This window comes from Fringilla coelebs, assembly GCF_963513975.1.
Source record: "Fringilla coelebs genome assembly, chromosome: 23".
Lineage (NCBI taxonomy): Eukaryota > Metazoa > Chordata > Aves > Passeriformes > Fringillidae > Fringilla > Fringilla coelebs.
Genome location: NC_140049.1, coordinates 5,580,760 through 5,595,126, shown reverse-complemented (window position 1 = coordinate 5,595,126; position 14,367 = coordinate 5,580,760). Strand labels below are relative to the sequence as shown.

Genomic DNA, 14,367 nt, shown 5'->3' with positions numbered 1-14,367 from the left:
GGGAATTCTGGAGGTGCTGGGGTGTGGCAAGGGAGTCCCTCACCATCCCCATCCCCATCATGATCCCCACGCCCATGCCCATCCCCATGCCCATCCCATCACCATGCCATGCCATGCCATCCCATCCCCATCCCCATCCCCATCCCCATCCCCATCCCCATCCCCATCCCCATCCCCATCCCCATCCCCATCCCCATCCCCATCCCCATCCCCATCCCCATCCCCATCCCCATCCCATCCCATCCCATCCCATCCCATCCCATCCCCATCCCATCCCATCCCATCCCATCCCATCCCATCCCATCCCATCCCATCCCCATCACCCCCTGCCAAGTGCTGCCAACCAGCAGCTCAGTGAATGGGGAAATTAGAAAGTGAAGTCTCAGGAGAGGAGCTGACATCATGGACATGCTGGCCCCACTCAGGGTCACTGGGGCCTGAATGGCTGACTCTGCACATCCCAGGAAAGGATTTCAAAAGAAAGGAAGCTGCTGCTTTTTACACATTGTGAGCACAGATAAGGCAGCTGATGCAGATGGGGCAGTTTCTCTGTCTTGTATCTCCACACACCATCCTTGGAGGAGATACCAATTCATGCAGACACCTTTTTTCTGTATTGTTTTCCAGTTCTTGACTGAAGTTTGCTAAACTTTCAGCTGTTAGCCTGGTAAACCACACAACACTCTTGTCTTCCTGGGAGAGGAATCCTGGGATCCTTCACAGCATTGACACTTACAAGCATGAGATACATGGACATTGCCTTTACATAAACTTCACAGCAACTCATTGCTCAAAAACAGCAAGTAATGAATGAAAAACAAATGCAGCAAGGATTTGTTGTGGCACTGCTAAAGTGAACTGCTCCTTGAGGATGATACATTCAACAGCTTGTGTGTGGTCATTAAATCTTCCTCTTAAAAATGCCATTGAGACCATTGTACTGGGATAACCACATTGCATTTCATGGTTTTTTACTGCTAAGCAGAAAAGACTCTAATCTGACCAGCTGAGTTCCTCCTACTGACAGGAAAAAATCCATGTCTGAGATATACCACCAGCCATGCCTCCTTTCTGACTTGCTCTGAGAACAGCAGTTGCAAGTTCAAATCCCTCCAGCTCTGGAGTGCAAAGAAATTCCTCCCTGGTTAGAGGGTAAGCTGCTCCTTGCATTTGTATTTTTGGGCAAGATGATCTCCTCTGACAGATTTCCCTGAGGGCTACACAAATGTGGCTGGGCCATGTGCAGGGGGCTTGGGGAGCAGAGATGCTCAGCCCTGCTTTGGTACCCCTGCTCTGATGGGGTGTGCCAGACTGGGGGGCTGATTCTGCTGGATAAAAGTGAGGGGTGGGGACAGGGGCATTTTTCTTTTGCCTTCCAAGTGTAGGAAAACCACATCTCACCCAGCCTTATTCACACAGAACTTGAAACCAGTTATAGGGTCTTCCTATAGCCAGAAGAGAAAACCAGATTCCTCCAGAGAGTGATTCATCCCCCAGAGAGGGCTCTGAGATAACAGAGATGATTCACCCTCTGCAGATGCTGATCATTTTCCACTGCTCCTGGGGTGAGGTAATATCTAGACAGCCACGGTCAGGGGAGACAAATCCACCTGGTTTGCCTGAGGGAGACGTGGGCACAGCAGGAACTTATCCAAAGTGAAGGAAGGTTGTGTAGTGAGGCCATGCTGGTGACTCAGAAGAATTTGATCTCCTTCCTGGCAGTCTTTTAGGATCCTCCACCATGAGGGAAGGATCCAGCACCCATCACAGCAGAGGCACAAAGACACCAGTCCCCAGGTCCCAGGCACTCGACATCCCAGCTACAAAGCTGGCCCAGGGTTCTTTGTAGCTGTGCCAAACACCACGGTGGCTGATCCCCCTGCTGTCACCTGTGGGCTGCAGGGAGCTGCTTCTTGGGTCCTAGCCAGAGCACAGTCACCAAGATACAGGTTTTGCCCCAATAAAAGAGAGTGATGCATGATCTGGCAAGTGGATGTACCAACTTTGGCTTTTGAAAATGCATTGCTGCTCAGCATTGCAGTAAGAATGGTTTTCAGGGGTACTGGGGAGCACACTCTGAACAGCATGGGGAGATGAACAGAATGGCAAAGAAAGCTGCAGGAACAGGAAACAAGGTCCAGCTGTGCACTTTGTTTCCCAGTCAGGGATACTGTTGAACCCATACCTGGGATTTGGGTCAGGCCTAAATAAACAGAGAAATGAGTCCAAAATTGGAATGTTCAACTGCATTTGTATTCCTAATGCACCTTCTTCTCCTCAAACCTGGTCTGATCTTGCTAAGCTATTGTTGCCAGTCCTGGTGACAAACACAGATCTCCAGACTGGCTGGAGGGAAGAGCTAGGGCACGGCAGGCTGGAGGACAGCCCGAGGCACACAGAACCAGAAGAATGTTATCTGTTCAGAGGCTGTGTCAAAAAGCAGTGATTCCTCTGAATTTGCTTTATCACTGATGGATCAAATGATGAGAAATGGCTTCAGGAGAAGACATCAGTCCCTTCCAGGGACATCAGCCCACCTGAAACAAAGCTGCATCATCTCTTCCCTGTCTGTGCACTGGCTCAACTCCACAAGCCACAGGGGCCACTGTGCCATTTTCAGGTGACTCCTAGGCTGTGCAAGCTGTGCCTGGGAGGTGGGATCATGGCAGTGCAGCCAGAGAGGCTCCTGCAGCACCAGCAGCAGCCAAACTTCAGCAAAGACTCACCACACAATGGCTACATCAGCGCCTGAAAATTCACTTCAGTGCGTCCAGATGTGTGGCACATCTGCCTGCAGTGGTTGCTTGAATGTGGTGAATGTCTGCTCTTGGACCCTCCAGCCTATCTCCTTTGGAGAAATATTATTAAAGCCTGAAGTGCCAAAATGGAGATCAGGCTTGTGGAAACAGGAGTGGGGACAGAGCTCCCCGGACTCGATTGTGCTGCTGTCCAGAGCTGGCTGTTGGGAAGAGAGGCCTCAGGGAAAAGGGGATTTCAGAGCTGGGATGGGAAGCTTTTGAGCAGCCTGTGCCCTCAAAGTGGAAGGAAGCATGCTGCTGACACTGTGAAACCCACCCTGGGCTCCTTTTCCTGCTGCAGGGGCATCCATAAGAGGGGAAATCCAAGGACTTGTGTGCTCAGCAGCAGCAATCACCAGGGAAACATTTGCAGTCACTTAACTTCAGCCCATCTTCATGCACTCCATCAGAGCTACCTCACTGCTCTTCCCTGGCCTCTTTTTGTGCTCCAGAAAGGCTCTGTAGCCAGTAAATCAGAGCTGAGGTGGGCTTGCCACAAGACAGCTCTGTGCCAGCAGGCTGTTAGTCACTGCTCTGTTATAGGTATCAGTTTGTCTATGGCTTTTATCCCCTAAATAACTCATGGAAACAACACCTTCCCCAAACCTCACAGCATCACCTGTGATTTATAGAGAAGAATATTGCTGTGAACAGCAAACTGTCAAATCTCAAACAGATCAAAGAAGTGGAATGAGGAATGAACAGACTGAGTTCTTCAGGCCACGTTGATTCCAAAGGAATTTTTTTCTTCCTTCTGTCATAAGAATTTATATGCTTGTGAGAATCTGATCTGGTGGGAAGAGCCTTCCTCCTTTGTCTACATCAAAGTCCACATGTTCTCAAATTGCTATAAGTCATTTTTTGCATTTTAATCTCTGGCCATATGTATGAAGATAATTACCTGCCTTAAGGGACAGGGGAGGAAGCAGCCTTTATTGCATTTCCACAGGAGTCCAAATGGTGGCAAACTAATGGGATGGAGGAAGTGGATTGTTTTAGTTAGAGGCACAATTAACCTGTGTACAGGGAGTTACATGTCAGGCTGATTTAGCACTGATTGATTATGGGTCAAGTACAGCTGGAGTGAAATCAGAATATAATGGGAAATTACAGCTTTAGCAAACAGGAAGATGATTTCAGTATTTTTCAGAACAACATTTATGGCCCAGTTTCTCCTCCAGACTGCATCCCCTCAGCCAGATGAGCAAAGGACAGCACTGCTGTCACACAAGGGTCACAAACAAGAACGTGCCCTTGGTGGGGATGGTGCTGATGGGACCAGAGTGCTCCTCAGGGATCCCCTGGCTGATTCCAGCTGGGAACAGCAGGTTTGTGGCACAGTGGCAGGAGAATTCTGCAAATATTCCAGAGGGAGACAAGAGTGTGGTGGAGAAAGGGGAAATAAATGAGGACAAGGCCAGGATCCCAGGGAATGGGGCTGCAGGGGAAAAAAATGAGGGCAAGGGCAGGATCCCAGGGAATGTGGCTGCTGCATGCTGGTGCTGACAGTGGCTACCTCTGCCCTGGCTGCACTAGCCACAAGGCAGCAGAGTGTGCTTGGCTGTAGGGGACTGGCACATGCTGGCAGAGAGGGAAGCAGTTACTTTTCTGCACACAGGAGGAGTTGTCAAGAGACAGAAGAAGATGGAGACACAGTCACAGGTTGTTTTCCTGGATGCCATCAAGCCCAACAGCAGGAGAGAGTCAATCCTTGTGGGATACAGAGCTAGGGAATGAAGCACAAGGCTGGCACCCACGGGTTTGCCAGCAGAATGGAGCATCTTGCCAGGGGCACGAGAGAAAACCCAAAGTGGGTAAGGGGAGCTCAATCTCATAGTGCAGGATCTTGAGGCTTTAACTCTTCTGCCTGGCAGTAAATCCTCCCTACCCCTGCCAGGCTGATACAGACAACACTCCCCCTGAAGAGCCAGACACATGCTAAACACCTTCCCAAAATGCTGATCTGCAAGAAACTCCCAAAAAAGCTTTCCATAGGCATTTGAAAAAGAAAAAACCAGGAGTTTATCTTGATCTCTTAATCCACCAGGTTTCTTTTCTCTCTGCTTTCTCTACCTCGACAGGCTTGGTAATTATAATTTATAGCACCTGCTCACTTTGAAATACCTTGGACTCTTTCTGCCTGGCAGAGGAACAGACACAGTGCCCATCTGCTTTAGGTAAGTGCTCACAAACCACAAAGTCGTTAATTAGACTGACACACGACTCTTCCAGAATGCACATGGTATGTTGTTACTGCACCTACAAACCACTGGCAGCCAGACACTCTGCCAGGGGATCACAACTGCATCTGAGCATTATGTAAGGCCTTGGCAGCCCTTGCAGGGCTCAGAGCATTGCCATCAGGTGTGTGTGTTCTTTCTGATCCTCCCCACTGGCCTTCCCAACATGCTTCCCAGATAAATCAAGCCCGCTGGGAAGCAGCTCCCTCATGCTTGGTAGGAGGTTTGGTCTCCAGAGCTTGGACTTTTCTTTTGAAACCCAAATTCCTCTTTGTATTCATCTAGAGAGAGCTGCCAAGGTGTCCTTGCTGACAGCTGGGGCTCCAGACAGGGATGTCTCCACATCCTGCAGCTGAGAGGGAGCAGGGCAGGTCTGGTTCTGCTCTGGGCATGGCTGCAGCTTTGCAGGACCCACTGGGGGGTTATTGTCAGCACAGGGGTGTCTGATGTGGATGGGGCTACCTGGGTGGGTGTGACCCTTGCCCCTCAAGCTGGCTGACACCCATGGACAGAATGACCCATGGATGCTGGCTGGGAAAGCCAAACCCTTCCAGGAGGGATGGTGCAGAAGGGCCCTGGTGACCAAAGGTTGGTGATTCCCAGAGTTCCAACCTGGAGCAGCCAAGCTTTGGGTGAGCACATGGCATGATGGACAGTGGGCATCCTACCCCAGCAGTGTCCTTTTGTTATGTGGGATGGATGGAAACCTCCTCCTGGCTGGCTGGGACCCACAGCACCTCAGGGAGAGTTTGCAGGAGGAAGGGCTCTTTCTGTGCTTGAAATGTTATTTGCCACAGCTCAGAGCTGCATCTTCCTTGGTTAGGAAGGCTGGGGGGAATCACACAGGGCAATGGGAATATCCAAGAGCAGGAGTCCAAAGGGGAGCACTCTGACTCTCCCATCTCACTGAAACTTGCCTGAACCATTTTTTTCTGGCTTGCTGCCTGTCCAGTGAAGGATCTTCAGTAACCTGGGCTCCCAGGGAGCCAGTGGGCCTCATCTAGAGTGCTTAAAATTGGTGTTCTGCCAGTGCTGGTTCCACAGCATGTCTTTGGTGGGGAACACCACCCCTGCCATGGAAAATTCTGCACCCCTGAATTCCATGTGTTGGCAGCTTTGAGAAAGCTCCTCACCTGCAGACAGGTCCCCACCAGAAGGCAGGAAGAGGGGGAGAAGCAGAGCAGTGTAAGTGAGCTCTTTGTGACCCTGTGTCTCTCCATTTTTATCCATTTCGAGCCAGATGTGAGCAGGGCCCAGGTGCAGAGAGCTCTTGGTGCAGAGGGCAGCTGGAGCCCTGTGCTCAGGCTGCCACAAAGGCAGAGGTGAGAGGCACAGGGGTGCATGTGCAATGCCCAGGCTTTCCTGAGGCTGAGGCACTCCCTTGGAGCAGGGATTTCATGCTCTGATGTGCCCCTGGCTCTGATCACTCTGGACAGGGCACTTCAACCTGCATCAGCTCCTGTCTGCAGGTGAGGAGCTTTCTCAAAGCTGCCAACACATGGAATTCAGGGGTGCAGAATTTTCCATGGCAGGGGTGGTGCACCCCACCAAAGACATGCTGTGGAACCAGCACTGGCAGAACACCAATTTCAAGCACTCTAGATGAGGCCCACTGGCTCCCTGGGAGCCCAGGTTACTGAAGATCCTTCACTGGACAGGCAGCAAGCCAGAAAAAAATGGTTCAGGCAGGTTTCAGTGAGAGTCAGAGTGTTCCCCTTTGGATAAAAATGAGGAATGGCTTTCCTTCTGCCCTCTGAGTGACAGCATTCATTGAAGTTTCTCCTTGCCTGGCCTCCCCTCTGCTCGAGCAGGTATGTGAAGCTGATCTCCTGCTGTCAGGGACTCCCAGACTCCCTGCAGACTTCCAGCAGGTTCCTCATCTCAGGGCATGCAGGAGCTGCCTGCACTGCCCAGCACTCTCAGCCAGCACACAGAGGGGCCTCAGGGCAGCTCTGGATTCTCCTGGGAGCCAGGCTTGGACACAGCAGTGCCACAAAGGGACCCTGCAGCTCAATTCCAAAGCTTGGGGGATGTGTCCTGTCTCATCATCCCTGAATGCCAGCAGCCAAGACAGCTGCCAGATTTGGAGACAACAGGAGTTTGTTGACACAGATTTTTGCTGCATTTCAAATCTACCTTTGTGCTGTGCAGGCAGTGAATGCCAGCCTCTCTCTGTCCCACAGTGGCTGGAACATCCCTTTCTGTGCCCTTTGTCTGCTCACCTCATCTCTTGAACTGACTGGCAAATCTTTCTGATAGAACTTAGCTGAAAACAATTGTTCTCAGTCTCCACTTAGTTTTGCTGCTTCTGTTGTAATCCTGAGAAAAGACTTGGCCATTGAGAAGTCTGCCTTTCCTCTCCTGGGTCAGTTTGTCCCTGAAGGATGCACACTTTCCCTTCAAATCCTGCCTGAATCCCAGAACGACAAACACGGACACCAAATGTAAACACCTGAAAGAGCAAGAAAATAACCAGCACACAATCCCTTTCTGTCTGGTACTGGTTCCACCCCACTCCTGCTGGCTCCCATTTTCACCCCCTTCCCAGCTCTCCTGCTTGCTTAGGATGTGTAGCCAGCATGCAAACAGAGAGTTAATATTTCACCAAGTGCCATACAAGTCTGGTAACTCATGGACTGTCATGATGTGCCTCAAAGCCACTTCCCCTTCTGAATGGAAAAAAGGAGACTCTGAGCAGCACAAAGACACTGGGGCTCACATGGCCTGACTGGTAATCCTTAAAACCGTGCTGTGGGTGACCTCTAGGTGTTCCAGGCTGGCAAATGTTTTGGCAATGGGTACACAGGAGTCTCATAAACTTGTGGAAAATGACTCAGATATTTGAAAAAGAGGGGGAAAAAAAATCACTCTAATGCAGACCTGCATGGAGTCTCTTGGTCTGAGGGGAGCAGCCACATTTGGAGAAGGCATGGCAGTAGAAAACAAGCAGAGCATCTCAGCCCTGTGTTCCCTTTCAGACACAGGGCTGTCCATGCTGTGCCACTCCTGATGGGTGGGGAGCATCTCTGAACATGAGTGAGGAGGAGAACTGCAGGACTCTGCAGCCCTGGCTGCTCCCCCAGGGTGAGACCCAGGATGCTCTCCAGGTCATGCCTGCCCCAGTGTGAGGCACAGCAGTGGCACCACCTTGTCACACTCTGTGTGTGCTCAGAAATGTCCCTTCCACCCCCAGCAGGGCTGTGCCTTGCAGCCACACTGGGCTGTGTCACCAGAACTGGTTCTTGGGACCTCACCCAGCCCAAGTCTCTGCAGGGCAGAGAGAAAGCTGCTCTCTACAGCTGCCTGAAAGGAGGTTATAGTGAGGTGGGGGAAGGACAAGAGGAAATGGCCCTAAGCTCCTCCAGGGGAGATTCAGATTAGACATTAGAAATTATTTTTTCTTTGAAAGAGTGGTCAGACACTGGGATAAGTTGCCCAGGGAGGTGGTGGAGTCATTGTCTCTGGGGGTGTTCAAGAGGGGTCTGGATGTGACCCTCAGGGATGTGGTGTGGTGGTGCTGGGTTCGTGGCTGGATTAGGGGATCCTGAGGGTCTCCTCCAACCTTGATGGTTCTGTGATTTTATGAAAGTGCAAATCATCATCTTTGTCTGCACATGCCCTCCACACTTTGAAGAAGTCAGGCTCGAGGCAGAAGAGGAGTTTGGTGTGGTGCTCATGCAAGGCAGAGCTGGCTTGTGCCTGTTCCCCTGGAGAATAACCATCCTGTGGAATACCCACTCTGGAAAACAGCTCCCTCCTGTCCTCTGGTGCTCAGGGCAGGTTTCACTGCAGCCTGGGGTGATCTCTGCTCAGGATCCCTCTGAGAAGCATTTTTGCCTTCCTTTAACCATCCCAGACAGCGAAGAGTTCTCCATTGCATGGAACTTGTGAAACTTCTGCTTCCAGAAGAGACTGCCCCCAGCTGAAGAGTTGGGCCAGCCTCAGGGGCACACAGCTGAGGTGACAGCTGGGGATGTCACTGATCTCCTGTGGCTCCACCCTGAGCCCTTGTAAGCACAGACAGAACAGGGTGGGTGAGCTGTCTTCACTGATGCGGCACCTGCACAAGTCACTGGTTTTGCTGCTTGCTTTTTGTTACAGAAATCTTCTCCTGGAGCTCTTCATCCTACTGGCACAGGTGGCCCAGGGAAGCTGTGGCTGCCCTGTCCCTGTCCCTGGGAGTGTTCGAGGCCTGGAGCAATGTGGCCTCGTGGCAAGGGGGGCTGAATTGAGGTAACCTTTAAGGTCCCAACAGATCTGCTACAGGGGATTGGGCTGTTCTCAATACACTTTATATTCATATATTTCTTTATATTTTTATATGCTCTGCCAGTTCTCAAATGGGCTCCCCAAAAGGGTGTTAATCAGTCACCTGTGTAAAGCTGACAGGACAAGAGGAAATGGCTTCAGGCTGTGCCAGAGGAGCTTCAGGTTGGACATCAGGAGGAATTTCTTCACTGAGAGGATTGTTAGGCACTGGAAGGGGCTTCCCAGAGAGGTGGTGGAGCCCCCATCCCTGGAGGTGTCCAAGGAGTGTCTGGATGTGGCACTCACTGCTCTGGGCTGGTGACAAGCTGGGAGTAGGGCACAGCTTGGACTCAAAGATCTTGGAGGTGTTTTCCAACAGTGATGATTCTGTGATTCTGTGCTCTGACTCTTAAGAAGCCCTGGGCACTCTGTGACCATGAGAACGTGTATGGAGGCTCACTTGGATGGAGGGGCACTTTAGACCCCATCCCATGAAAAATTTATTTTCCCAGCAGGAATTTTCCTTTGAACTTCCTTGCTCCCACTGTGCCTGGTGAATGTGCTGTGGTCCTGGCTGGGAGAGTTGGGAGCATTGGATGGAGCAGTTCTGCAGGCCTGAAGGTGTTGGTGCCTTTCCCATCTGAACTCAGGTCTTGTCAGACTAACTGTTTTTTTGGTTTTTTTTTTAAGACAGAGGGAAGAGTGGGAGATCACAGTCCCAGTCCTCCTGTGCCCAGTCTGGGTCTGGAACAGGATTCAAAAACAATGAGGGGCTGGGAAAAGATCCTGAGCCTCAGGAAAAGCTGGGGAAGGCACAGAAGATGTGGCTCTGTTACAGAGAAATAAGGTCAGGTATCTTAAAAATGGATGGGGAGAAGAGGAGGGGCAAAGGCACCCAGAGGGACCAGGTGTGGCTGCTTGTGCCCTGCAGGGGTGAGGGGCTGAGGGAAGCTCTGAGGGGGCAGGAGCAGCCCAGACAGGCTGGTGCACAGGAGCAGGGCTGCTCAGGAAAGGCAGGAGGTCCCTGCTCAGTCACCTTGGACCCTGGCTGGGAACCACCCAGCTTGGACAGCTTCTCCTGGGGCAAGGAGGACACAGCTGGCTGCAGCAGGCTCTGGTCACTGGGGCTGCAGCTCTTGAAAGCAGTCCTGCTGTGACAGGCATTAGCCTGTCCGAGCCAGACCTGCCCAGGTGCTCACCCTCTGATTTTATTCCAAGCCTAGTCTCCCTCAGGTTGTCTAAAGCAGCTTATTTCTTCCAAAAATTTGCTTTTACTCTTCAGTTTCTACAGGAAGAGCACTGGATCCCAGCTGGCCCTAGCTCCCCCTGACCCAACTTTGGAGACACCTGGGAAAACCACCCTGGGTGAGGTGGCCACAAGATGCACTAGGAACAGGTACCTCAGTGCTAATTCACACAAGGGATCCTCCCACCCTGCCCTTTAACCCAGAGTGCTGCAGGTATCTTCTTGGGGTGGTTTGCATTTCTTGGGGTGGTTTGCCTTTGCCCTTGGTGTTTTGGCAGGGGCTGTGGGCTGAGGATGTGGAGCATGGGGAGCTCCCAGCCCCAGCCCAGGTTGTCCCCAGCAGTGGGGAATGCCCCAGGACTGGTGGCCAGAGCTGCAGTGTGGCTGTGGCAGCAGCTGAACCTTCAGAAGCCAAGGGTGGCTCTCTGCAGCCCTGGGCTCTGGTGGCACTGGCTGTCACACACTGCCAGGGCACAGGAGAGGGGGAATGGGGGTTCCTGGGGCAGTGACCTGCTGGTGGAACCCTGGTCATTGAGAATTTCAGACTGTCTGTGCTGCCAGGCACTGACCCCCAAGAGAACTCTGCATTGACCTGAGGCCATGGAGAAGCTTCCAGAATGGAATGACAGAACTGGGATTGTGGGTGTGGAGTTTGGATAGAGGTGTGTGATATCACAGGGGGGAAAACTTAGAGTTTAAGGTTTTGGAATATAGTAATATAGATAAAGCAAGATGGAGGTTGTAGGGCAGAGGCTGCTCCTTCTTCTTCACCTTCTCCATGGGTTTGGGTGGTTTTGTGTAACTGGAGAGAAAAGTCTGCATTGTGGGACATGAGGGATTAGTTATTGTGTTGAAAGTGAAAATAATTTAGGTGTCATTTCTTAATTGGATGGTTTTTCCTTAAAAGACCTTGTAGTGATAGATATGGGGCCATTTTGTAGCTTGGTAGTGAAATACTGCAGAACTCACTGCTTGTGAAACTGCAGCATAGGTAAGGAGAAAATAAACATCTGAGTCTGAACAGTCTTCAATCCCAACCCTGACAGAGGCAGAAAAGAGAACCTGAAACCTTCCATGCCATGCTTCCCTTGAAAGCAAAATCACTTGGAAAACAACCTGATCTCAAAATCCCTGGAGTGGGGGTCTTGACTCTGGCACTGCTGGTGATGTCAACACAATTTAATAATAACCACAACCATGTGCCAATGATGTTTCAACAACAAATGTTTCAAATATCTTCTGGCAGAAAGAACATTCATATCCTGCACAGCCAACGCCCCCATTGCAAATTAATATTTAAATTAATATTTACAGAAACTCCTACTGGGTACTGGGAGGGCCACACATGAAGAACTGTGCCCAGTTTTGGGGTGGCCAGTGTAAGGAGGATGAGGAGGAATGAGACAGGTCCAGTGGAGGGGCAGTGACCGAGCCAGGGTCCCAGGGCATTTGCCCCATGAGCAGAGATGGAAGGAGCAGGGGTGGTTTCACTTAGCAGAGAAGGGGCTGAGAGGAGAACTGCAACCAAAGATGATGGAGCCAAGCCCTTCAGGGTGGTTCCAGGTGATCAAACAAAGAGTAATGGCCACAAATTCCTTCCAGGAGTTTTCAGTTGGACTTGAGAAAAAGTTTCTTCCCCAGGAAGAAGAGCCCCAGGCTACCAGTGAGAGGGGAATCTCTGTGCTTGGAGAGACAAAGCTGCAGCTGCCCCCCTGAGTGTCTGGGATAGTCCTGCTCCAAGCAGGAGACTGCCAGAAACTGCTCCCAGCTAACATTCATGTGATAAAAGGGCTGTGTAAGACTGGGACTGGTTAAGGATTAAGGGATAAGGTCAGATTTTCAGTGGTTCAGCCCAACTCAGAATGCTCTTACAAGCTTCAGCTGTGCCTGCACCAAACACACCTTCCCTAAATCCACTGGCACTCCCAGGGTCTGGTCTCACCCTGCCCATGCTCAGGAAAGAGCAGAATTCCAAAGTGGTGTGATATTTAGGGAACACAGGAGCACAGACCTGCTGTGGGTACAGCTCCTTTACAGGAAAAGCACAATCACAGCCTCAGCTTCTTCCCAGGGCTGAACTGTTAAAGTTTTTAAAGCAGTTCTACCCTCCAGCTGGGTAAAGCAGCCCAAGTTGCCCTTTGACAGCCCCAAGTGTGCTCTGTGCTCACTGGCAGGTCCTCTCCCCACCATGGTCCACAGTGCAGAGGACAGAGACTCTTTGGGTGGATATTTTCCAATGTTCCTTGAAATATGCATTGGCTCTGGTGGCCTTTTCATCACAATGCACACATGGGGAGCTGTAATTTCAACATCCCCTACCAAGGCAGTGTTTCTTCCTTGAAAACTGCCCTCCCCTCCCTTCCACTCTAAGTGACAGTAATCTTTGAATAAATTGGAAAAGAAAAGGAAGAAGGAACAGAACATCCTTGACAAAGGAACTAATGACTCAAATGCTGGGAAGCCTGGTGTCCCCAAGGGACTGTGCAGCTCGCAGCATTGATTTTTAATGACTTACAGAGATTGGAGATTTGGAAGATCTCTCAGTGCCTCTGCAGGGATGCGGCTCAGCTGATTGTTCTGCAACATCCTATAATTAGAAAAAAGAAAACTTTGTTAAAAACCCAACAACAACAGCCTGACACGAAATGGAGGATGCTGCTGCTTGTTTCTGAAGTTGTTCTGGGCTCTTGCTGGAAAGCTGGAAAGCACCACTTGGCCAGCCAGGGCTCTTAAGGAAGCTGAAGGTGTCTGGGAGGGGAGCTGGCAGGGGAGCTGCAGCCCAGGAGTGCAGCAGAAGGGCCAGGGGAGTTTGGTGCTGCACAAAGGGGCCTCAGCCCTGCAGATGTACCTCTGTTCCTCCAGACTGACACCAGTGCTCTGAGCCAGCCTGCCCCACGTTTATCCTGGAGTCAAGCATCCTTTGCCCATGTGTGTTCCCTCAGTGGTTCCCTGCAGAGGGGATGGAAACCAGCCCTGGGCAGCTTTCCTACCCCACTGTGGCACAGCAGGCACAGAGGGTGAGGAGCTGCTCACAGCTGTTTGCTCAGGGACCCCACAGCCTTGGCACAGCTGGCAGCAGGAACTGGAGCTGCTGTGGAAAAAACCAAACCAGAGAGTGCAGAGAGAGCAGGTGCCTGGGGCTGTGGGGCTGGACTGGACAGGAGGAGCCAGGAGGAGCCCTCAGGGGGGAAGTGAGTGCAGGGCATGGGAGGAGGGCACTGGACAGGGGGGCACCTACACAGGTGATGGGAAAAGAGGAGACAAAGGTGGCAGTGCTCCCAGGGATGGGTGTCTGAACAGCTCTAGGCGTGGAGGCAGAGTGAGAACCACGCTCCAAGGGTGTTTCAGACCTGGTCAGACACAATCCTCTCTCACTGGAGCACCACACATCTGAGTTTACTGCTGTCATCATCTCAGCACCTTTGCAAAGGCTGTTCCTGACTCTGGACATGCCTCTGTCCTGAACTTTGTTCCTTCCAGAGCTGGGACATCCCTGACACATGCTCCCCTGGGTAACAGACACATCCCAGCAAGGTGGCTGGGCCTGGGGAAGTGCCTAAAAAAGGAAGGTTTTACATACCTGAGGTTACCCAGAAGCCTTCTTATAGTGATTGGAGATGGCATGAAAAAGGAAATGGTGCTTAGGGTCCTATCATAATTTACTGCCAGTGTCAGAGGAGAAGGGCATGGCCTTAGAGGGGAGGGGCAGCCCAAAGAACATGGAGCCAGTGCAGTGACTGCAGCCTTCCTGCCAAGGATTCAGAGTCTGACATGGAAGGGAGGCTGGAAAGAGACATCCTTTAAAAAAGGAGCGCTTTAGGGCACAAAACTCTTT

General features: G+C 51.4%; 1 protein-coding gene across 1 annotated transcript in view; it reads right to left on the bottom strand.

The window, feature by feature from the left end:
- LGR6 (leucine rich repeat containing G protein-coupled receptor 6) overlaps positions 1 to 14,367 on the bottom strand; it is a 163,247-nt gene that overhangs the window by 66,763 nt on the left and 82,117 nt on the right. Inside the window, exon 4 of the mRNA XM_084220828.1 lies at positions 13,048 to 13,119. Coding sequence (XP_084076954.1) covers positions 13,048 to 13,119 — 72 coding nt within the window. The remainder of the gene's footprint in view (positions 1 to 13,047; positions 13,120 to 14,367) is intronic.